Source organism: Desmodus rotundus, chromosome 7 (assembly GCF_022682495.2).
Source record: "Desmodus rotundus isolate HL8 chromosome 7, HLdesRot8A.1, whole genome shotgun sequence".
NCBI lineage: Eukaryota > Metazoa > Chordata > Mammalia > Chiroptera > Phyllostomidae > Desmodus > Desmodus rotundus.
Genome location: NC_071393.1, coordinates 86,925,783 through 86,951,432, shown reverse-complemented (window position 1 = coordinate 86,951,432; position 25,650 = coordinate 86,925,783). Strand labels below are relative to the sequence as shown.

Here is a 25,650-nt window from a genome sequence, read left to right as displayed (position 1 = left end):
TATAAGTTCTTTGGCTGCTCCATTTCCTATACTATACTTTACATCCCCATGGCTAATCTGTAACTACCTATTTGTACTTCTTATTCCCCTCACCTCTTCACCCACTCACCCAAACCCTGTCCCCCTCCCATCTGGCAGACATCAAAATATTCTCCGTATCCAGGATATTGTCTTCTTTCTTCTTGTTTGCTTAGTTTGTTTTTTAGATTCAATTGTTGATAGATACATATTTATTGCCATTTTATTGTTCATAGTTTTTATTTTATTTTTCTTACATAAGTCCCTTTAACATTTCATATAATAATGGTTTGGTGATGATGAACTCCTTTAGATTTTTCTTGTCTGGGAAGCTCTTTATTTGCCCTTCGATTCTAAATGATGGCTGTGCTGGGTAGAGTAATCTTGGCTGTAGGTCCCCGTTTTTCATGACTGAATATTTCTTGCCCATCCTTTCTAGCCTACAAAATTTCTTTTGAGAAATCAGCTGACAATCTTATGGGAACTCCCCTGTAGGTAACTAACTTCTTTTCTCTTGCTGCTTTTAAGATTCTCTCTTTATTTTTAACCTTTGGCATTTTAATTCTAATATGTCTTGGAGTGGGCCTCTTTTTTGCATCCATTTTGTTTGGGATTCTCTCTGCTTCCTGGACTTGCATCTCTATTTTCTTCACCAAATTAGGGACGTTTTCTTTTATTATTTTTTTCAAATAAATTTCCAATTTTTTGCTCTTTATCTTCTTCCAGAATCCCTGTGATGTGAGTGTTAGAATGCTTGAAGTTGTCCCACAACCTTCTTACACTACCCTCATTTTTTTTTTTAATTCTTTTTTCTTCCTGTTGTTCTGATTGGTTGTTTTTTGCTCCCTTGTGTACTACATCGTTGATTTGATTCTTGGCTTCACCCACTCTACTGTTGATTCCCTGGAGATTGTTCTTTATTTCAATTAGTGTGTCCTTCGTTTCTGACTGGATCGTTTTTGTCTATTGAGGTCCTCACTAAGCTCCTTGAGCTTTCTTATAACCAGTGTTTTGAACTCTGCATCCGATAGATTGCTTGTCTGTATTTCACTCCATTCTTTTTCTGGAGTTTTGATCTGTTCTTTCATTTGGGCCATGTTTCTTTGTCTCCTCATTTTGGCAGCCTCCCTGTGTTTGTTCCTATGTATTAGGTAGAGCTGCTTTGACTCTGTGTCTTGGTAGTGTGGTCTAATGTAGTAGGTGTCCTGTAAGGTCCAGTGGCACAGCCTCCCCTATCACCCAAGCTGGGTACTCGAGGTGCACCCTTCATGTAGGCTGAGTACACCCTCCTCTTGTAGTTGAGATCTGATTGCTGTTGGATGGTCAGTGGGAGGGATTTACCCAGGCCAGTCAGCTGCAAGGTTTGGCTGTGACCACTGACCACCAACCCTTACCCTCTATGGAGGATCAGCTGTTCAGGGGCAGGGTGGTGGTGCTTTGATGTGGTCTGTAGCTGTCCACTGAATGCTCAGGCCCTGGGGTTTCCCTGGCTGGTGCAGGCCATTGTCGGCCCCAACCTGTGTTCTTTCCAGGGCCACCCCGCATGAACTGCAGATGCATGCTATTTGTGCTGGGCCTGGAGATTCCCAGGTGAAGCCAAGCTGTGAATCTAGGCTGGCTGATTCTAGTGCTGTGCCTGGGGCAACTTAGCAGATATGGGGGCTGAGGGCCTGCTGTGGCCTGCTCTTTCTTGTTTGAGAGGATTTAGGAAGTTGTGAAGCATGAGTCAAGAAGAGCAGGCTTTCATACAGAAAATTTACTGATAACAGCTTGAGTGGGCTCTTAAGTTGGGTGGGGCCTGGGCCCATCCTTAGGGGATCTCCAGGGCAGGGCAAACAGTGTTAGCCAGGTTGATGGAGTCTCAGATAAGGCACCAGCCTGCTGATCTGTGGCTCTTTGGGGGGTGGGTTCAGAAGTGAGACAGTGTCCTCTGCCCACCCTTCTGTCTGGGAGGAAGCTGTCTCCCAGCTCTTGCCTTGATGCCGGACAATTCAGATCCTTCCCATATGCCACCAGTGACTTTCAAGCTGCTGTGCTATAGCTCAGAGGGAGTGAGTCTGAGTGTCTGTATGTGGGTCCTTTAAAAGAAACTGCTTGGGACTCTAGAAGTTTCTTCCACAGACTCAATCCCCGCTGGTTTTGCAGCCAGAAATTATGAGGGCTTATCTTCCCGGCACAGGAGCCCTGGGCTGGGGGCCCTGGTGTGGGGCCAGGACCTTTTGCTCTGGAGATATCTCTCTAAAGTTTTTATCTACCACTCGTGGGTATGGTACCAACCTGTTCTGCGTCTCTGCCCCTCTGCCCCTCCTACCAGCCTGGATGAATGTGGTTTCTTTACTTCTGTAGTTGTCAGACTTCCATTCAACTCCATTTCTGACAGTTCTGAGTGATGGTTGTTCTATAATTTAGTCGTAATTTTGATGTGGTTGTGTGAGGATGCAAGCAGTTTTTACCTCTGACTCCATCTTGACCGGAAGTCCCTATTATCCACCTTGTTAAAAGGTGCAGGCTGTGCATCCGTTGTTCATTACTGAGTCGTGAGAATATTTTTGTATTTTTCTTGGTATTGGAAAGTTTTCTTAAATGTAGCTGGTCAGAGTAATAGAATATAAGCTAATTCCAAAGATATTCTTAGGTAACCCATATCTTGTTTGATAACTTTGAAATATTTCAGTTTAAATTTGTATATGTTTAATTTGATTTCAACTTTTGAAAAGTCTTAAAAGAATTGCTAAGAACCACAGTTCCCCAGCCACTGACTCATTGCCTGTCAGAGAGAAACAAAGTGGAATAAATACCTCCCATTCCTTCTTTCGCTCTCTTATCTCGTTGTAGTGACTAACATTGGCCCCACTAGAGGGAAAGGAGCCATATAGATACAATGCATAAAGGCCGGTCTCCTTGGTTATTGCAAAGAGTGGGAGTTGGATTTGGAAGGGCAAAGAGAAAAAACATCCAACCCAATAGTTTTAATTTCTAAGACATTACTTTTTAGTTCTTTCAAAGAGAATTTGGTATATAAATTTTAAAATTGTATACCAAGGTCTGTCCAGAAAAAGTCCAGCCATTGTTTCTATACTGAGAATGGTTTGTGCAATATCAATGTAACCTGGCAGCCAAGGACAGTGGACTGGAATGCTCATGCATGACCAGTGGCGACTTCACTGTACTAGTCAGTGGGGGTGGTAGACGCTGTTGAGTGAGCATGTGTACTGTATGGCCATTACATTCAAAATGACTTGAGTGAGTAGAGTAATGAATCTGCATCCAATTTTGTGTTGAGTTTGTACATTCCTTCTTGGATACTATTTGGATTCAGAGGGCCACAGCTGTGGGCAACTGGTAACGGGCAGCTTCATCACGACAACGCACCCACTCATGCATCACGTCTCATGCACAGGTTTTGGTGAAACATCAAATCACCCAGGTGACTCAGCCCCTCTACAGGCCAGATTTGGTGCCCTCTGACTTCTGGCTTTTGCCAAAACTAAAATCACCTTTGAAAGGGAAGAGATTTCAGATCATTGTAAGATTCAGGAATACAATGGGGCAGCTGATGGCAATTGGAAGAACTGTGTGAGGTCCCAAGGTGCCCACTTTGAAGGGGACTGTGGTGTCATTTTCCTGTGTACAATGCCTCTTGTATCTTGTATCTTCTTCAATAAATACCTCTAATATTATACTTCTGGACAGAAGTATAATATTATGTATATATATGTATATATATGTATATACATACATATATACATATATGTATGTATATAGTATCTAATTTTTCTGTTTTACTTTTGTGAGTATTAAATTTTTTTTTCTTATTCCAAGTAGGGGTTATGAACTCTCTTTTTCAGGAGAATGTTCTTTCATAATTGTATACCCATCTTAATATATTTTAGAGATAGGTATAAAAAGCTGATAAGCTCTTTACAGGTGGATAAGGCTTCTGCTTTCTGATTCAATAGATCTGGGGTGGGGCCCACAAATTTGCCTTTCTAACTAGTCTCAGTTAATGCCAGTCCAGGAATCATATTTTAAGACCCACTTTGTTAAAGAATGCTCTTGAGATTCACTTCTATGGAAGGAATGGACAGGAAGGAAGCAGAGAGAAAGTTAAGCTTCAGTGCTGGAGAGTTCTGAAACTGGGATGGCCCATCAGAGTTGTCCTTAGTCTAGACAATGATGGGCCTCTGGACCCCCAGTGATCAGCCTCTGGATGTGGGCTGTCTCTGAAAGAATATGTGGCCTTAGGAAGTGAAGTTTTCTTCAACATAAGCAATCCCATTAGGGGGCTGACAACTGAGGGCTTTCTGCTGAAAGCACTTTAGCAGCTGGAGGACAAAGTCATTCTTTTCTGAGGACGGGAAATGGGGCAGTGTGTTGCAGAGGCCACGCATGCTCTTTCCTAATTATTTCCCCACTGCACCCTGGGACTGCCACTGTTTCTCATCTTTCTTTTATCATAGATTAATGTCACCTGTTCTAGAACTTCACACAAATGAAATTGTACAGAATGAATTTTTCTTGGTAGTATCTTTGGCTCAGTATAATATACACTAGATTCATCCATGTTCTGTATATCAGAGGTTTTCTTTTTTATTCAATTGCTCAGTATTTCATTCTATGAATATAACACATTAACCATTTTTATATTGAAAGCTATTCGATTGTTTCTAGCTTAGGACTAAAGATTAAAGATTCTGCGAACATTCTTCTACAAGTCTGTTTTGGGAACACATAGTGTCATCATTTCTTTTGTGTAAATATGTAGGAACAGAACTGCTGTGTTAAAGCATAGGTTTATGTTTAACTGCTAATTTTTTATTGACTTTTAGAGAGAGGAAGTGAGAGAGAAAGAGACATCGATTTGGTGTTCCACTTACTTATACATTCATTGGTTCATTCTTGTATGTGACCTGACCAAGGTTTGAACCCACAACCTTGGTATATCAGGACAACACCCTAATTGAGCTACGCAGCCATGGCCTAACTACTAAACTTTTCTAAAGCAGCTTTACCTTTTGCATTTCCACCAGAAATGTATGACAGTGGTGGTTGCTCCAAATTCTTGTCAACTTTTGGTGTTTTCGGTGTTTTTAATTTCATCCATCCTACTGAGTATACATATAATAGTATATCATTAAAATTTTGATTTACCTTTCCTTGATGAGTAATGATGTTGAACATCTTTTCATGTACTTATTGGACATATTTACATCCCTTTTCTGTGAATTATTCTTGGACATTTTTACATTTTTTTTTCTTTATGAATTACCTATTCCAGCTGTTTGCTCATTTATTAATTGGGTTACCAGTCTTTATTATTAGTTCTGTGAACTGATGGATCAGGAAAGTGTGCTCCCTGAGCCAGAGGAGAGCTTACATACACAGAGGTCCCTACCCTGGTCTCTGATTTGTCTGTCCTCATGCCAGTGAGGACTCCAAATACTGGCAGTTTGGTCCAAAAAACACCATCCTGATTGGTCAGAATGGAGCCTTTCTGATTGTATGGTGAAGATGCTAGTGGTAGGTATAGTTGCACAGCTCTGATTGGACGGGGAAGGCCTCAGTTCTGTTGGTTGAAATACTATGCTAGGAACTCCTTTTATAAGAGCTGGCTCAGGTGGCAGAAACACAGCATGGGAGTCAGGCCGCTTAGTGCAAGCTTCTCCCAGAAGTGTGGTTTGCATGAGAGGCCCCTGTTTAGAAAAGGCTGCTAGGCTGTGCTTCTAAATTTGAGCCCAGATAACCTACCTTTTTGGTAGGTTGTCTTCTTAGAGTCCACAGTTGTAGGAATTCATTATATATTCTGGATGTAAGTCTTTTATCAGATACATGTTTTACAAAGACTTTCTTTTGGTTAGTGACTTATTTTCTTATAATGTCTTGATGAATAGAAGTTGGTTTTCATTTTGATGGAGGCTGATTTATTTATTTTTTAAAAATTATTATTGCTTCTGTACCCTAAGACACCTTTGTTTATTCTCAGGTCGTGATATTCTCCTAAGGTTTCTTTTAGGCACTTTATAGTTTAAGCTGTTACCATTAATTTTATGATCCATCTCAAGTTTTTCTGTAGAATGAGGTATGTTCATTTATTTATAGGTATATCCAGACACTCTATCAGCCCTTGCTGGAAGGAGTTTCCTTTATGTCCTGAACTGCTTGGGATACCTCTGTTGCAAATCAGTTGACTAAATAATAGCTATCATTCATTCATATCACCTTTTCACAGCATACGATGTTACTTTACTCTGGCTACCTTAAGATTTACTTTTCATTTTTGTGTTTTTTATCCCTTGTACTGTGATGCAACTTTGTGTGGTTTTCTTTATAATTATCTTGTGTGGAGTTTGCTGAGCTTTTTAGGTATGTAAGTTTGTGTGTTTCATAAAATTTGGGGAAATTTGGCCATTATCAGATACTTTTCTGTCTCATTATCTCCTCTCCAGTTGTACATAAGTTGACCACCTGATGGTATTACCAATCTCCGAAGCTCTGTTTATTATTTTGAAAATCTTTCTCTTTCTTCTTTAGATTCAATTAGATGTATTGATTTTCCAGTTTAGTGACCTTTTCCTACTATATCTGATTTTCTGTTAAGGTAACTCTGTATTTTTTTTCATTTTATATATACTTTTTAGTTCTAGAATTTCCTTTTTTTCCATAGCTCCTATTTCTCAGCTGAGATTTCTTCTATACATATGTTTAACATGATCATATTTTCCTTTAAATACTTGAACATATTTATAATACCTCCTTTGAAGCCCTTTTGTAGATCATTTAGTTTTGGGTTTCTGAACTGTTTGTTTGTTTGTTTGTTTGTTTGTTTGGGTTTTATTCTTGACTCAGAGTCCCTTTTTTCTGTTTATTCGTTCTGGTAGATTTTGCTTGTGTGATGGGCATTGTGGGTAATACATTGTAGACTGTTGATTCTGTTCTATTTCTCTGATGAGTATTGTTTTTGGTTGTTGTTGTTCTGGTAGATAGTTAACATGACTGGAGCAGCAGAAGGCTCAGCTCAGATCTTTCCACCTTCAGGCTGTTGCTTTTTGTTAGAAACCTTGGAATCTTCTCCAGACAAAGGTCATCCAATTGTTTGGGCATAGTTTGCACAGAAATTTTGTGGCACCTCCCTTTCTGGGATTTCATCTTTGACTTTACAGTGGCTCTGGCTTTTGTCCTCTGGCTCCTCTGCTGGCAAGAGAGCAGATTTCTGCTTCAGTCCTGAGTGATCGTTCCTGCAAGGGCACATAAGTGCCCTTAGGCAGCAGTCTTATAAATACAGTTCTCCCGAAGCGTAGTTCCTTTGTTTCAAGGATGAATTCCCTCTAGTGGCTACCTGCTTTTGGTCACTCTCTTTTGCCTTAATGTTTGTATTTATATTTTGTCCACAGTATATAATTGGTATTTATGTATATGTGGGAAAGTTACTCCATTATAACTTAACTGTGTGATTTTCCAAAGCAGAGCATTACAATATTGAAGCATTATTTTGAATCAAAGTATCCAATATTCAAGGAATAGTTTAGGAAATTATAAAACATCAATTAAGTGGAGTATTCCAGTGCATTATATTAAAACTTTGAAGCAAAATTTGAAAAGAAAACAAAGATGTCAGCTATCACTGCTACTCTTCACCATTAAACTAGGCATTTTAGCCAAAGTAATCAGATAAGAAAGAGGAGTGGGGGAAGAGATATAAAGAATGGAAGGGAAGGAAAATATTTTCATTATGAGATTGTTACCTACAAGAGACTCTGCATGCTATTAGAACTAATAAGAGTCTAGGAAGACTGCTGAGTGTAAAGTCAGCATAGAAAACTAAAAAGTCAATTGGAATTATAATAAGAAAAAAGATACTATTCACAGTATTTATAAGCTACCTATGACTCTTCTTAACAAAAGGTAAAGAGAAAGTTATAAGACCTTTTTAAGGACAAAAATAAATCCAAATTATTAATCAACTCACCTAGTTCAATCTATAATATCACTATAGTTCAATGTAAATCTTAGCAGAACATTTGTGGAACTGGAATGACTGAAAAAAACTCACCTGGAAAATGATAGGTCCAAGGATTATCAAGACTGTTCTGAAAATGGGCAAGGCGGGCCATGCAAGCAAATAATTAGACCTAATTTTTAAAGCACTAATAAATTCCAAGTGTTGTGTTAGCTCAAGGATAGACAAGTATGTTAACTATAAAAAATCCAGAAATACATTTAAGTATATATGGAAATTAGGCTTAATAAAATAGGAAACAGTTGGCTTATAAGATAGAAAAAATATATGTTACACCATACCACAAGAATAGATTCTAACTAAAATACATATCAAGATTGAAAATACTAATTAAAAAATATTTGTAATGAAATATATAATGTCTTTAATATCTTAGATAGGATTTCTTAAGACCGAAAACATAGTCATAAAGAAAAAATTAATAAATTTGATTCTATCAAAATTTAAACTTTTGTAAATATCATTACTACTTTCACTTCATAACATATTAAAGTATATCACTAACAGAGTTAAGTATATGTAACAGGATTAACATCCAAGAAATAGTTAACTCCACTTAAAAATGGACAACAGTTATGAACCAGCAATTTACAGAAGAGAAAACCCATATGGCTGATAAGCAGATGGAAAGGTACACAGCATTGCTAGTAATTGGGAAAATGACAAATTAAAAATTTCATATTAGAATGGCAAGTTTTTAATGTGTGTATCTTATATATTGTATATTAATCATATGTACATACATTTATGCAGGTTGTAGGAAAATAGGGACTATCACACACTGCTGACAGAAGTATAAATGGATGTGAGTGCTTGGGAGAGATATTCGGTAATATATAATAAAATTGAAAAGACACATCACATCCATGAGTCCCTGAAAATCAACTTCTAGATGTATAACTGAGAAATTTTTGCATGTGTGTATCAGAAGACATGTACAAAAACAGTCAGCATTGTTTGTAGAGTAACTGGAAAGTACATAATTGCCTTCCAATAGACAAACAGATAAATGAATTTGATACATTAAATTCAGTGGAATATATTTTAGCAGTTAAAGTGAATGATCTTCATCTAAATGTATCAACATGGATAGATCTTAAAACCAATGTTGAACAAAAAAAGACAGTTGCAGAATACATACACTGCAGTGGGATTTATATAAACATTTAAAAGCTTCACTGAACAACAGTATAGATGCTTATAGATATTCGTATATATAATACAATTATTGAAATAGCAACTAAAGGTTACACATCAGGTGTCATCTAAAAAGGTGGGGGATATGATACTAGAAGAACAAAAGGGACTTAAATTTCATTTGTATCCTTCTGGTATTCTTGTATTAAGTATGAAGTAAAAATAATCAAAGGATTGGACCAAGTGATTCCCAAGGTTCATATCTAACTCAGATGTACTTTCATTTTACTTTATAAGCTCATTCTTTAAAAAGTGTCTTTCATGTAGTATACTTCTTAGAGATTTACCAGGTGGTTTGTTTGTGATAGGAAGACACAGTCACTCTCTTTAGACATCCCATAGAGCAGTTTGTTTCTGGGAGGAGGGGGATGTAGTTAGATCTATGGTTTAGAAAATAATCACTTTTTAAATTTCATATTAATTTCTCTAAAAACTTTTTCTTAGATGATCGCAGTCTTTCCAGAGTTTTCTTCATATGGGGGACTGAATGTGTTTTTTGACGTTTATTCATTCAGCAGATTTTATTGGACACCTAACATGTGCCAGGTGATAATACAGCAGTGAACAAAACAGACAGAGCCTTCTCTCAAGGAGTTTAAATTCTAGTCAAGGAAGATAGCCGGTAAACATGTATAAATTAATAATAATGACTGGCGAAAGTGCAATAATGAAAAGTAAAGCAGGGGAAGAGAGATAGAGAATGACGGAGAGTATTTTATATGGGTAAGGCAGGGAAGAACCGTCTGTAAAAGATAACATCAAACAGTGTCACAAAGAAAGTGAACAAATAAGTTATATGGGAGAAGAGTGTCAGTTGTTAACGGAAAAAGCTAGTGCAAAGGCCCTGCTCCTGCCGTGAGAAGTAGCATGGAGACCAGTGTAGCAAGAGCGTGAATAAATGAGTAACAGGCTGGGAGGAGGTGAAGTTGGATGGCAGAGGGATGAACCCTCGGGACTTTCTTGGCCATGTTACAGACTGTGGAGCAAAGGATTAACCTGGTTTGGACATAGATCACTCTGGTAGCTTTGTTGAGAATAGCCCGTTGTTGGTGGACTAAAGACAGAAGCAGGACTACTAGCTAGAAGGTTATTGTAACACTTTAGATAAGAAATGATGGTAGCTTATACTCAGATGATGAGAAAGGCTGGATTCTTGACATACTACTTTTTAGCAGCAATTCTTTGTCTATAGATTACTGTACTATCTGAGGGAAACGGAGTTATTAAGAAGAGAGAAAAATAGCACACAATTTAGCAGTTGATGGGTAATAAGCTATGCAGAAGTCTTCTCTTGTTCGTTTTAGTCATTCTGAACTTTGTAATTGTACTTAATTCAATTATACTTTGTATTTTAAAAAAATGATTTGATATCTGAGTACAGATGTAAAGTTTTGAGGTTATTGATTGCAAACAAACGGGATTTAAATGCTGATTTTTTATTCACTGTATAGCTATATATCAAGGCAAATAACCACTTTTTTGACATTTATTTGGCTCTAAACATTAACATCTTTTTAAAGTTATAGAAACTATTTTTAGACTTGGAAGATTTCATTGCATTTTTACTTGAATGTATTATAACAAAACCCAAATGACTATTTCATACAGGCTTCATTTGTATTAATGAAACAAGTATACAATAGTTCAGTTAATTTAATAGTTCACTTACATTTAGTAGCTCACTTAAGTTAATATGTACGGGCTTTATTTGTGTTACTTATTTCTAAATATATTCTTTCCCTCTAATTTATTACCGTATTAATTAATTTTTGTTATTACTTTTATGTCTAGGGAATCCTTTGCTAGTACATGTTTGTGTGTACACTGAGGGAGAGTCTGCGACAAGTCTTCAGAAATACAGATAATATTGCACCATTATGCCTCTTAAATGCTCAAAAGTTATTGTCCAGAATAGTGGGCATACAGTAAAAATCACAATTCATTATAAACTCTGTCTTAATCTAAGTATAATAATACATTTACACTTTTATATATCATTGAAAACTTGTTTAGTCAGAACATCTGTTAAAACAATACTGTGCAATAACAGAGGTTGTAGCAGTGAATTTGGAAAACATTCTGATCATGCTTTGGAATTCAGTGTAGTACAGTGAATGGGAAATAGATTTTTAAACTTGTTAAAAATGCAATTTTAGGATACAGTGCCTGATCTTAATGAGTTTTGGATTGTTTTTTCATAGTAGGGAAGACTAAATAGCTGTCTGTTTGAGATATTTCAGATATTTAATAAATGTGTCATTCTTATTAACCTAACTTTCTTTTTCTTTCAGCAAAACTGTACAATCTAAAGTGGACTGCATTTTGGTAAGTAAAATAACTGACCTTAAAATTCTTTTGTAATAAGGCTTTACCATTATATAAAATATATTGTTCTTGAATCAATATTTATTTTAAATCGAACCCAATTTTAGTGACTAAAACTTGGCATCTAATCACAACCCTCAGGATGAACTGTCTATAAGCCATCTACCTTCTTCTATTTCATCAATAATGACATCAAAATCTGCGGTAATTGTATGTTTTTGAAATTTACACTAAAGATCCCTTAAACATTAAAAAAAGTGGATGCTTATTTTTCTATCCTAGTAACACAAAAGAATTGGTTTAAAAATAAGATTTAAGATGTTTGATGGATTAATTTTGTTGTTACAGCATGTTTTGTCATATTTGGGTTACTAGACTTTGAAAATGCTGGGATAATAGTATAAATTTAGTTTGTACTTACAGACCTCTAAAAATTTGTTTAAATGAAAGCTTTTAAAAATGCATCATGAGTTAGTTTTTGTCACTATAATACACTTTTCGTGTTTGGATTGCTGGCCTTCAGGAATTAATGCCACCACAATAATAGTTTAAATTTATATGGTATTCGTAGTTCCTTGGGTCTTCTTGTAAACATGTGAGGAAGATGCGTGCAGCTACGAGGGCTACTGGAATAGAACTGCCTTTCATGAAATTTCTGCTGATGGAACGAATACTCCTTAGGTTCTAGACTGTTCGGTGACTACGCCAATAGGTTCCCCCGGGTGTCATTGGAGTTAGTCCTCTTTCTCCACCTCTGACAGCAGAACTCTCATTCAGGTTTGGGCCTTCCTTATAAACGAAATTTCTTTCTTTTCTTTCTTTTTCTTTTCTTTTTTTTGCTTCACAATAACCCTCTGAAGTGGGTAATCTTATTAACTCCCTTTTGCAAATGAAGAAACTGATGCTTTTGCATTTACTTTAAAAAATCACCTTTTCTCATTAATAGTTACTTAATTTTTCCCCATCTATAATAAAGATACTTTCTACAACCCTTCTCTAACTACCACCCTGTCTTCGTTCTTTTGAAAGAAGAAAGTCAAATTTTAGTTAAAAGTGTTGATTGAGTTCGGACTCATGGTTCACCTTCTATTCAGTCTTCAGCCCCAATAACAAATCTCCTAATAATCACTCCTTTGAAACTTGTGTTTGTCAAGAATACCGTGGCCTCTTATTGCTAAATAATAGATGCTCTCAGCCCCTAACTTGACAGTACTTTTTCAGTTGGCTCTATTGAACATCCTCATACTCACCTGGTTTACATATATTCTTATTTCTTATTTTTTTAATTCCTTAGATGCCACACAGTCCTGGTTTCCTGTTACATCTGAGGCTGTTCCTTCCAATTTTCCTTTAAGGGCCTCTGTTCCTCTAAGTCCTCTGTATTTGCTCATGGTGATCTCAGCTACTTCGATGGTTTCAATTAATATGCTGATGACTCCTAATTTCACCTCCCCAACTTAAGCTCCAGACCCATATATCCACCTCTTTATAAATTGACTAATTTTACCAGGATGTCCCGTACATAGGTACTTGAAAATCAACTTTTTAAAAGCCAGTCTTTTTGTATCATATCCCAAATTCTGAACCTATCTTTGTTAATTTCCTGTTGCTGCTATAACAAATCTCCATAAACTTCATGTCTCAAAACAATACACATTCACTCTCTTTTAGTTCTGTGGGTCAGCAGTCTGACACAGGTCTCACTAGAATAAAGTGAAGGTGTCAGCTCCTTTTGGAGGCTCTGGAGGAGAACATGTTTCCTTGCCTTTTCTAGCTTTTAGTAGCTGCATCTTCAAAGCCAGCAATGGCTGCTGGAGTCTTACACTGCATTACTCTGACATTTCTTTTTTTGAAGTCAAATCTCCCCTCAGGCTCCCTCTTATCAGGACACTTGTGATTGCATTGGGCCTACTGGACAATTCAGGATAATCTACCCATCTCAAAGTCCTTAATTTACTCACCTGCTTAGACCCTTTTCATGTAAAGTAACAGATTCACAGTTTCTGGGGATTAGAGGATTAGGACATGAACATTTTGGAGGGCTGTTATTCTTTACCACACTATATTAGTGAGTGTACTCACTCATCTAACCTAAAAACCTGGTAGTCATGCCCTGACCCATGTGAGTCAGCTGGTTGATGCCATCCTGCAAAGTGCATGATCGCCAGTTCAATTCCTGGTCAGGACACCTGCCTGGGTTGCAAATTCAGTCCCCAGTCAGAGCACCTCCAAGAGGCAGCTGATTATTGTTTCTCTCCCTCTCTTTCTGTAGGGGGGCTCCGCCACAGAGCTCCCCCCCACCAACCGTCCACCATGGGTGAGAATAAGTCTACCAAGACATGATCTGCTAGGGGAGGAAAGGTAGCCAGTCTTCTCAAAGGAGAAGGGCCAGGAGCCTGTTCCTCAGTGAGCTTTTATTAGGTTCAGTTTGCACAGGAATACAGGTAAAGCTCATCAATCATTGTCAAGCAGTACGGATCAAACAATAGGTAACATTCAAAGAACTCTGAGGGCTTATTCTGAGTCAGGGTCAGTTAGCTAAAGGACTGTAAAACTTTGGAAAACAAACTCATTTCATGCTTGGACCCTTATCAGAAAATTGAGGGCATTCTTAGCAAAGCAGGTTTCACAGGATTTTATGTATTCTTTCTTAAGCCTGATTGCCCCAGGGAACCCGCCCTTTCCAGCACAGGGCTGCACCGCCCTCTGTCATTATTTCAGGCTTAAGTAAGGCAGCCAAGAGATTACGAGAATTCTTGCAGACTGAATGAGGACTCAGGCTATGTCAGAGCTAAGGGGCGAGGGTCCATCAGCCCTTTTTTCTATAGACCCCCAAGTCCTGCCCTGAGGGCCCCTTTGTGACCATGCCTGTCTTAGGTTGTCCCTCCCTTGAGGAATCTTACCCATCATTGGCTAACCCATCATCCACTTGGGGCCAAGCAGGGTAAAGTAAAAGGGGGCAGAGGCGGCACCCCTGCCAGGGAGATAGGCTTTGTCTCCTTAGTGGCTTAGGGTCCCAAGGTCTCTCACTCAGCCTTAGCCATAGGGGTTACAGCTTCTGAAACTGGGCAGGGCGGTCCCCAACATCTTTCTTCCTCCTCTTCCCTCTCTCCAAAAATAAATAAATAAAGTCTTTTTAAAAAACACACCTGACAGTCATTTTTACTTCATCCTCTTCCTCAGCATACCTTACATTTAGTTAGTTGTTCACCAAGTCCTATCAGTTCTGCCTCTTTAATTGCTCCATTTCTGCCCATCCCCACTGCTACTGCATTAATCCAGGTCACCATACTTGTTGGAATTACCGCATCTGATTTTCTACTTCTGGTTCTCCACTTTGATTTCATTCTCTGCAGTACCAACACAATCATCTATCTGTATAAAATGTGAATCTGTTTATTTTACACCCTTGCTTAAAACCATTAACGGGCTTCCCATTGTTGTATCTTAAGGTACTGAAGACCCTTCATCCTCAGGCCCTACTTTTCTTGTTTAACCTCATCGTTCTCCACTCCCTCCATCGGCTTTCAGCAAACTGTGGAGAACAGCTATAGAGTTAGAGAAGAGATTATATACTCTCTTAGTCCAGAACAGCATTGTCAATTAGAATGTTTTGTGGTGGTGGAAATACTCTCTATGTGCACTATTCAATGTGGTAGCCACTTCACATGTAGCAATCGATCACTTTAAATGTGGCTCGAGTGAGGAACTGAACTTTTAATTTAATTTAATTTTAATTAATTTGAAGTTAAATAGCCACGTGTGTAGTGGAGACCACTTTGGACAGTGCTGGTCTAGAACAGTGGTTTCCAGTTGGAGGCAGCTTTGCTTCTCAGGGGACATTTGACAATATCTGGAGACGTGTTTGGTTTTCACACTCGGGGTATGTTCCCAGCATCAAGTGGGTAGAGGATAAGGATGCTGTTTAAACATCCTACAAAATGTGACATCACCCCATAACAGACTAATCAGCCCCAAATTCTCAGTAGTGTTGAAGTTGATAAACTCTGATCTTAGTAGTCTAGACTAACCCCCACCCCACTCCACTCCACTCCTTTTTTGTTTGGGGGGGAGGGGGTGGCTATCCCTACTTACATTTCAAGGTTCATCTTAGATATTACCCTCTCTGGAAAACTGTCTGTGATTTCTCAGGTCTGAATTTGATACATCTTTCCATCTATGAGAAATATAATTAGCATTTTTACTTGTCCTTGGCTTCTTATGTGTAAGAACATATTCATTGGATTATGCCAGAGGCACATGAGGATGACCAAATACGTATTTGTTAAGTGTATGAATGAGTATAAACTAATAAATCAGTTATTAAAGAAATTGCGATTCAAAATATTAAAAGGGTTGCCACCTTCAGTTTAGGCCTTTTAGAGACCATACATTTGTTAAAACACCAGAATTTGTTATTTGGAATTACTTCACATTTTGCCAGTAAGAATGGAACTTGTCACATTCCTCTAAAGGGAGAGAATCCCTGTATTTTTTTTTTCCTAACATCCTTTCCTTTTCTTCTCTCTTACTCAGCTTAGGTACACCCCTTCCTTCCACACTCTCCTATTAAGAGATAACCTTCCTGAATCACCCCACTCTCATCCCCAGAGGAACTGAAACTTTATTGTATAGATTCAGGGAGGATGTAAGCAAGTGGACGGAGACACAGAGGCTAGAAACTCAGGGAAAGTTATTAACAGTACATCAGAGTGGCTCAGAGCAGCTCAGAGCTAAGACTATGGAATGAAATAGACCTAAGACTGAACCTTTGCCCTGGTGATTATTGCCATTGTTGCCTGATTCAGGAGAGTTTTAACCTAATTTAGTTCTGTAAAAAAGAAAAGGAGAAAGTACTGTCTAACCCACTGAGTTGTTGTGAATGTTAAATGAAATAACTAGTGTAAATACAGTGCCTGGCAGGCACATAGTAAGCACACGTGGCAGCTTCAGTTGAAGGCGTTGTGTGTGTAAATTGATACTGTAGGTCTGTTGACTTAACTGCCATAAATTTATCTTTCTAGAAGTCTAAACATTAGTCAAGGATCACATTTTATATACATCACAAAACTTACCATTTGAAAATGAAGGTTCATCATAAGGAAGCATTGAGGGGAGAGTATTGAATCCCTCAAACATAGGAAGTGGAAGATGGAGAAGGATGGGAATCACCTGGCTAAAGCCATCCAGGAAGCCAGAGGGTGCATATTGTAGGACAGATGCCAGTGTCATCACTCCGTGCTTCCTCCCTGTCCAGGCCTTTGTGGATGCTCTGCCAGCTGTGCCCTTCTCAGATGTCTTCAGTTGGATAACTGCTGTTTCCTTCTTTTGGACTCTGTTCAAAAAAACTTTTCAGAAAGCTTCATTTATCTTCTAGGAATGCCTCCAGCTGCAGATAAAAGAAAACTCCAGCTATTGGTGGTTTAAAGAAAGAGTTTGTGTCATCTAGTAAGTCCAAAGCTAGGCATTCAGGAAGTGGCGCAATAACTAAGTGATGCCCTCCGAGTCCTATACTCTTTCCTTTTTGCTATGTCACCTTTTGTTGTGTTGTGTCACTGGTGGCTGTTGCACTTACGTGCCTTCTAATTGCTGAGGCAGGGAGAAGGAAGGAAAGGCAAAAGGGCTTTCTTCTAAGAGAGCTCTGTCTGTAGTTTCAGGATACCTGCTTTCACTTTGAAAACCCACTTCAGGAACTTCAGAGTAATAACCTCTAGTGCAGCGGTTTCCAACCGGTGTGCCGCAAGACTTCTTAAAATGTGCACTGCCTGTTTAGTCAGGGGCACTGACCTCTCTTCCCTAATATTGTCAAATTCAAAAAAGGACGACAGCCAACACAACAATAGCTGTCTAGTATGAATGAATCAAAATTATACCTATTTTTTTGTCAGATCGGCCAATTTTTTTTTTTTTTGGTGTGCTGCAGAATTTTAGTAGTTTGTGTGTGCCATGAGATGAAAAAGGTTGAAAATGGCTGCTCTAGAGTAATGTCAGCTTGAGTACCCCTTGCTGCCAGGGAAACTAGGACATAGAGTATTTTGTTTTCTACCCTCTATCCCAGGGGACAACAAAGAAGAAGGTGGTTAGCAGTATGCATGAGTCCAACCTAACGCCATCCCTGCTTTCATGCCTCTGCTTTTATACACCCCCATAAAAAGCTCTGTACCCCTTTTAAAGCTTTTATCACACAGTATGCTAATCACCAGACTAATTTTTCTTCTCCAAAACTCTTTTGTAAGTAAGGACAATGTTCTGTGGCTTTGAATCTCCAGTGCTCAGCACAGTGTCTGTACGTGGAAGACACTCTGTAAATAATTGCTGAATAATTTATTCACAAATAGTAATTATCAAAAAGAATGTATAATCCGCACCCATATCCTCCAAACGAAGAGTTGCTTTGTATTTGTTGTTGATGTTATTAGCATTTATTGAGTATTTATTACCGTGTGCCGGACAAGTGCATTACGTATTTCGCCATTCAGTTCTCATAATTTGCCTATGAGGTTAATCTGTTATCATCCTCATTTTACACATGAAGAAACAGGTTCAGACAGGTTAAGTAACTTACCCAAGGTCTTAAAATTTGGTTATTAGTAGAATTAGGCTTTTAATCCAGAGCCCAGGCTCTTAAAAACTATGATATACTATATCATTTTTTTAAAAGTGTCTGAAATGTGAGCTTATATATGAATTTTTAAATTTCTACTTTATTTTATAATCAAGAAATGTTCCTGAAATTAATTTTTCACCTTTAAAATTGATCTGGAGTAAAAAAATTAAAAGCTGGCATTATCTTACTGGGTTTTACTAATCAGTAATTCTAAATGTAGTCTGGTTTTTGCAAGCAGGTTGTTTAAATGCCATTTTTAAAACTTACAACATGCTCACTAAAACAAAATAGATCAAATAACTTTAGTTATTTAAATTGATTAAAATTGTGAAGACTATGGCACTATGAAATATGCTAAAAGTGAAAAATATAAAACTGTATTTATGATCATAATTTTTAAAGTCACTTTGCATGCTTATCAATAAAGACAAATGAAAACATTTGTGATAGATTAATTATAAATAGTTTTTTGTTAATGTTTTAATGATTTTGCATAAAAACAGTTGGTTTTTACTTAATTTTAATAACCTACATGTCTTAAATTTCTCTAGTTGTAACAATTTTAGATCTATAATGTCATTGCACATTTGTAAAGCTGATCGAATTATATTTTTCATAACCAATATAATAGTCCAGGCAAAGTCTTACTCTTGACATATTCAACACTAGAGGATTAGCTAGACTCCAGTAGAGTTTGAAAACTGCTCAGTCCATAGTCACTAGTCCCCATCTTACTTCAGTTAAATTGGTCTTACTTGATCGATGTAGCAAGGCCTAAAATGTGAGAGAAATAATACTGAATGTTTGGTTAGAAAGGCCTGGTTTAGTGAGAGTGAGCCACTAGAGGATGAGCATTAATAGTCTTCGTTTCCCAAAATGTGATCCTTAGAAGAGTAATTGCATAGGATGTTAATGTTATGCAAGAAAAAGATTCCAAAAGTCAAATATGTTTCATGGGCTCTGGAATAAAAGTGGTCTTAAAAACTATTTTAATAAGCTGCTGTATATTATGAATCTTAAAAAGTATTCAGTGTGTTCCAAACCTTTTTTTCCCTTCATAACGCTTCTCATAAAACTGGTGATCTAGGGCACACTGTTTGGGAAGTGATTGGTAAAACCCATAGGGCAAGTTTCTAGAATAGAGAAAGTATTTCCCACATGTTAACCATTTAGCACTATTGGGATATTGTGAACTGCCTGTTTGCATTACTGTGTTTTAGGTGTGTATACCACCAAGAAGCAATCTTCCCACCTGTTTCAATATCCAGATCCCCTAAATTGATGAATTCTGCTTTGGGGTTATTAGAACTAATAACAGTTGAAGGAGTAGGGGGTGGGGGGAATGGACTTATATTTTGGTTACCATTAGGAAAGGCTAATGTAAACAGTAAATAACATTCAACTTGTCAGAAAATCTGCTGAAAGCAAGAAGAAAAATACTTCTGTCTGATGGACTGGACAGTTCAGCAGCAAACCTAGTAAGATTATGTAAGTAAGAGTGGGCAGTCTTTGTTAACCTTTCCCCCATCAGCTGGAGAAATAAAAGGCTTTCAACCAGGGACAAGGGAGACTGAGTATTTTAAATCCATTTTAGTTCATATTTTAAACCTCCCAGGCAAAGTGTAAAGTGCTTTATTTTTAGGGCTTTCTAATTGACCCATGTTCTAAGAGAGGACTTCTATGTATTGCCAGCTACTTCTAGGTTTTAAAAGGTGTAGTGTTGGCCTTTTTTGGTGACTTAGCAGAGCCTAATAAAACAGCTGCTTTTCAGAGAATGCCCTGTTCTGCACCTCAGACGTGAAGTTAACTCACCTGGGCAAAAACTGAACATGTCCAGGGAGTCCCTTGTCACACGGTGAGTATCAGGGTTCCTGACCTAAGTCAGCTCTGCTGGGTTTATTCATGCAAGTTGACCAAAGGAGGACACCCTCAGATTTTCATTAGGAGAGAAGAGTTGAAAGTGGTGTGAGGTTGCCAGAATGCCTGTTCCTTATGGAGGGCTAAAGAAACCTGAAACTAGGTGACAGGTGCCATCATTCAGATTATTCAATGGTTCCCTCCAAGGGAAAACTCTCAATAGGGTCCTCTTGCAAAGGAATACAGCAGAAAACTTGAAAAAGTGGAATTGTGTCAAGTGTGTAGTCAGTGTATCTGAGGTCCTGAATACTGATTAAGTAATCCCCTAGGACCTTTGCTTTCTGCCTCCTACCCCCACTGGAATAGTGTCTGTCCTCCCTGGGGAAATAAACAAAAAGCAGCAGCCTAAGCTATGTTCTGTAAAAATTTTCTTTAGAGGGCACCAAAGCCAGTTATTAGATAAACATTAGGAACCAACTGGGCACACAAGTTGTCCACTACAAAATGTAAGGCCTGGAAAGCCAATGACAACAGAGGTGCTGAACAGCCCTTCTGAAAAATCCTATTTAGCATAGTAATAAGCCGGTTAGAAACAGGTAAGGGGAAGCAGGGCAAGCAGTCTGTCTGTAGAAAGTTTATTCATTCATCTGGGATATCTGTGTGGAAGTTGTACCTGGATTCTCACCAGGGTCCTGTCTGGAACACTGCGGTAGAGACTATTTCCTGGGTGTCACCTTTCTAGTGTCATTTCATCTTGGTTTATGACATATTAGTCATATTCTTGCTCTGAATCTAACATATATTCCCAAGATCCTGATTTTAAACATCTGGTTGCTCAGATACGGACTGGATGGTAATAACAAGCAGGCCTGGTCCAGCAGATCAAGCGTTCCCGTGCTTCCGGCCCTGGAAGAACTCATCCCTTGACCCAGTTGACCAGAGGAGCTAAACTGGAGACCCACGGACTAGATCTGTTCCACAGAGGTGTTTTGTTTGGCCCACACTGACATTTTTTAAATTCCAAATTGGTTGCCATATTTCACAATTGGGAGAGTTCACAGAAAAGATGAGGTGTCTGGTTTCTCTTGAAACACGGAGGTCTGTCTTCTGCGTGACAACAGTTGGCTGGACCTAGGTAGCGGTTCCCCCTTTCAAACATAATATGTACTCTCCAGCCTTCCCCATCCCTGCCACGTGCTAGCTTCTCAACATAGATATTTTTGTTACTTGTCGTCTGCTTTCATCATTTCCATTACCTGTCTGGCACTTAATTTGGTAACCTCTTTTGCTAGGTTCTTTTGGAGCAAGGTTCTTCTGAGAGCCATTCTTAACAGGGTTGGGGGGCTATCACAGTGTTCCTGAGGACAGAGAGTAAGAAGGCAGCTTCTATTTTTCTCTTAGTAATGTGGCTTCTCTTCACTGTCAGTTCTTGCCTTGGCTGGCCATTACAAACAGCCAGTCAATAAAAAGCCAGCGCCAGGTAGAAGAAAGAATAATAACTGTCTTGCGAGGCTTTCCTACTGATTAACCATGGTGGAAAACATTTTTAATATTCTTACTTCCATGAAACCTTCCCTGACCACTTTAGTTTAAAAGTGTTCCCCTGGCAACACTTTTTCTTCATAGTATTTATCATCATCACGTAACATATGTTTTACTTTTAAATTTTGCTCTCTCTTTTTTTTTTTGTCTCCCTGGTACTAAAATGAAAGATCATACCTGAAGCATAGTAGGCACTCAGTGCTGGGAGGATGAGTGAGTGGATGGACGAATGAGTAATTTCATTTAATTTTTAAACTTTTCAAATCTATCCCATGGTTAATGTTTGAGGTTAGAAGCCAAATCTTTTAATGTGCCTACTGCTGAAGTGATTGGATGGGCGCTAAAAGATTCCTGAAGCACTTGGGTGCAGAATACCTGCTCCCTGAGAACCAGACTAGTATTGTTTGAGGGGGACTTTCTGAGGTAGGTGACACTCCCTCAGCAATAAATGTGAGTAACTGCTCAAGGAGTAAGTAAGTCTTACCAGGCGGGCGCCCTGCCTCTCCTGTCCTCCAGAGTCTATAATTGGTCCTTGAGGCCTGCGTAAGGTGGGTGCAACTTAAAGGAAACTTCCTCCCTTTCCTCTTTTATGGGAGAAAGCATGCTTTGTCACCTCAGATCCTTGCTGGAGTGAATGCCAAGTGATGACCAGTGTCAACCTGCTGACCCAGACTGGATGGAAACTAAAAATTTTGTTTAGGGGATCTGATTCAATTCATTATGGCTTGGAAAGGGCTTATTGTTAGAATAGAAGATAGGGTTTATCCTGTGCTCTGACACTGGGGCTACTGTCAGTAAAGACCTGTCTCGGAACCTCATGTCTTTCTGTCAGTCATTTGGTGGAGAAGAAATGGGTAGCTTTCAAAAGAAAGCATTTCTGTGTGGAATTTACTTGGGGGGCGGGGACGGGATGGGACTTGACAAGCATGCCAGATTTAAATAAATAGCTGGGTTTGTTTTTGAGTATCACAAAAAGAAACAATCTGTATAAGGCCATGCCATTTGGAAGATTTTTTAAAACTGTCCCCCTCGTCCATTTTAGTCAAATGGACTAAATTGCCAGTAAGGCCCATGTCAGTTTTGCTAACTTTTCTATTTCATAATTATTACAAAATGCTGTAATTATTGTCAGCTAGCTTTTAAATTCATTTTCTTGTCACAAAGAGGAGTAGAAAAGAATACAATGGCTATCTCTCACCGTTACCTGAAAGAAATTCAATTTTCATTAATATTATATCAAAGAATGGCATCATACAGAAACATGTGCTCTGATAGACAACAAATACATTCTTAGAGTATTCTAGTTTTTCTGTCTTTGCATTTTAAGTCATTTCAAACTTGGAGAAAAGTAGACTAAGGGAGAAAAAAGGGAAGGTTACTAGGAGCAGAAACAGGAATTAAAGAACTGGCTTTCCTCTCCATGACCTACAGCTTTGTTGAGGTGTAGCTTTGAAGAATCAATTAGAAATTGATTTTTTGGAAAACATAACAGAAGCTGGGCTCTCAGGGACCATCCTTTCTTTCCATGCTGAAAAGTTAGAAACAGTGACTGGAATGATCCAAACCTTCTCTCTGGTGCCCCCTACCCCATCCCTCCCAGTAGTGGGCAGGGATCTTTTCAGACAGCATGCAGAAACACTGGTGAAAACCTGAATGCTCCCGAGAAATGTGACATGATCATCCCGTGGTGGTCACTTTTTGTAGAATTTAACTATAGACAGAGTGTTGTCCCTATGTCAGAGGGACTCAGTCTGTGGGTTTATGAACTCTCTGCCTGTTCAGACCCCAGTACTTGGCTGTATAAGTGTTACATCAATATGCTCTTGTCTCGGCGTTTTATTTGGTCTTTAGTCATTTGGGCACCTAATGTAGCCGTGAAACTTGCTACCTTGTCGTTTATTATTTCGGTTTCAGAGATTGAGCTTCCTTTTTCATTAGTAAGCCCTAAAAGAAATTAAAGAGTATATTGTAGAGCACATTCATTCATAAAAATCACCACTGTTTAAATACAACTGATGTCCTTGGCAATCTCTTTAACTTCCTTCTTTTATAATTTAATCTGCTGTTGTATGTGCAGAACCTTTCTAATAAACACAGAATTTACTCAGAAATATTTTGCATACGTGCCTTGGAGTGTGAATTTTTCAGTGCTTACATTGCAGTTCCATGGAGCTGCTTTGAGTCAGAATTCCTCTAGACTTGGTTGTACTTAAGGCAAGTTGGAAGGGGTTTTTTGTTTGTTTGTTTTTCTTCAGGGGGTCATGAGTTCTCTAGGTCACCCAGCAGAATTAGCTAAGAAAGTGAGAAGCATTTTGGGTTTTGCTGAAGTCTGCTTGTCAGCCTTGCTTCAGTTGCTCTCAGCTGTGCCCTAGTACCTGATGTCTTCAGACTCATCACATTCCTTATTTCAGAACAGAACATTTTGAACAGAAAGTTAAAGCCATTTTCATTTTACATCAGTTCAGTAGGTTTGTAAATAGAGTAAATCCTCACAGTAATGCAAGTACAATAAAAATTACTCTTCGCTTTTGATTTACAATTTTTAGAACTGAGAATAGAAAAATGGTTTTCCCCTATTGTTTGTAGTAGACGGCTCTCAAAAGAACATCACACACACTGTGGTTCTCATGGCAGGTTAGGAAACTGAAAATTAAGAATTCTAAGCAAAAAGTGTTAACAAATAGAGTCCTTTTCTCTGTCTCCTTTATTCAGTCCTGTGGAAGGACAGCTTTCACAACTGCCTGAGAGAATATAGCATCAGGTATGTTGACAGTTTCCGTTCATTTAAAAAGGCTACGGAATAAGGTACTACTTTGCCCTTTAGGTCCTTCTGTCAGTGAAACTGGTGAAGAGTCCTTTTAGTAACTCTGCTCCTGAATTAGTTTCACCAGAGGGGAAGGATAATTAGAATGTTTTCACATTTTGTTTTTGTTTTGTTTCTGTAGTTTACAAAATCAAGGGCAGAAAAGTCGAGTGTCCTTATCCTCCTAGTGTATACTCGCGTATTTTCCCTCCATACCTGGTAGCTTAACTGAAGAAACAGTCAAACTGGAGGATTTAGGTTTCTGGATTTTAAGCTGACTGTTCTAAATACAAATTTAAATTAAAACTATTGTAAGAAAGTTTTTTGATACCAGTTGAAAGAGTAAAGTTTAAAGAGCTAACTGTGATAAAATGTGTTGGTCATCTATCATTGGAACTCAGTATTGTCAGCCCGGACCGTCCTTTGAAAGGTGTGTGCATCTTAACAGGAGGGTTTCTGCTGCTTCTGGAAATGAAAATAATATCCCTTGGACGTAATTTCCCGATCAAGGAGATTTGCATGGAAACTTCTCCAGTAAGCCTTTGATTGTTTTGGTCTTTACAAGGATCTGGCCCTTCCCCACTTTTGTGACTTTGGAAAAAAACTTGAATAACACCAGAAGGAAGTGTCGCAACAGAAAGCAATTTATGTCCAACAGGAGAAATCCTTTTTTATTAACTTTGGAGAAATTGTAGAGTCAGCCTGATTCAAGATGGTCCTGAAAACCAGGAGCAGATCTCCACTCAGACTACCTTGTGCTGTGTTCTATGCCAATACACGGTGGGAACAGATTTCCTTACCATCTGCTTGAAGGTCTTCAAGTTTTAGTAATAACACATTCAAAATTCTAGCTGGTTCTCTCTGATCCATCTGGTATGTATTGACAGTTGAGAGACAGATGTCCTAAGAAGACAAACAGAAACACTAAAAATTAACTGTTTATGAAACATAGAATGTTGTTTTAGGTTATTTTTTTTTAATGGCAGAAGATAACAAATGGAAAGTTACACATTTTGTTCCAGTTCCTACCTGGAAAAAAAGCTTTTATTTCTGACCAGTACTGCTTAGGTTGATTTTGTTCTCTCTAGTAGCCCAATTATCAGAAATGCTGTCTAACTTCGATTTAATTTTAATGACTCAGGAGGAAATAGTTTCCACCCTTTTTCTGCGCTCTCCCTAAGGAAAGTCAGTGCTGGTGGAACATTGCCTTCCGTAACTATGGCCAAGCCTGACACCCTCATAAAATCTAGGAGCCTTGCTCTTACGGTGCGCCTCCCAAGTTAG

The 25,650-nt window shown here is 38.4% G+C and overlaps 1 protein-coding gene across 2 annotated transcripts in view; it reads left to right on the top strand.

Annotated features, from left to right (window-relative positions):
• The window catches only part of RFX7 (regulatory factor X7), a 117,062-nt gene that overhangs the window by 47,066 nt on the left and 44,346 nt on the right, over window positions 1-25,650 (top strand). For both annotated transcript variants that reach the window (XM_053927919.1, XM_053927920.1), the window contains exon 3: window positions 11,524-11,557. In XM_053927919.1, coding sequence (XP_053783894.1) covers window positions 11,524-11,557 — 34 coding nt within the window. The remainder of the gene's footprint in view (window positions 1-11,523; window positions 11,558-25,650) is intronic.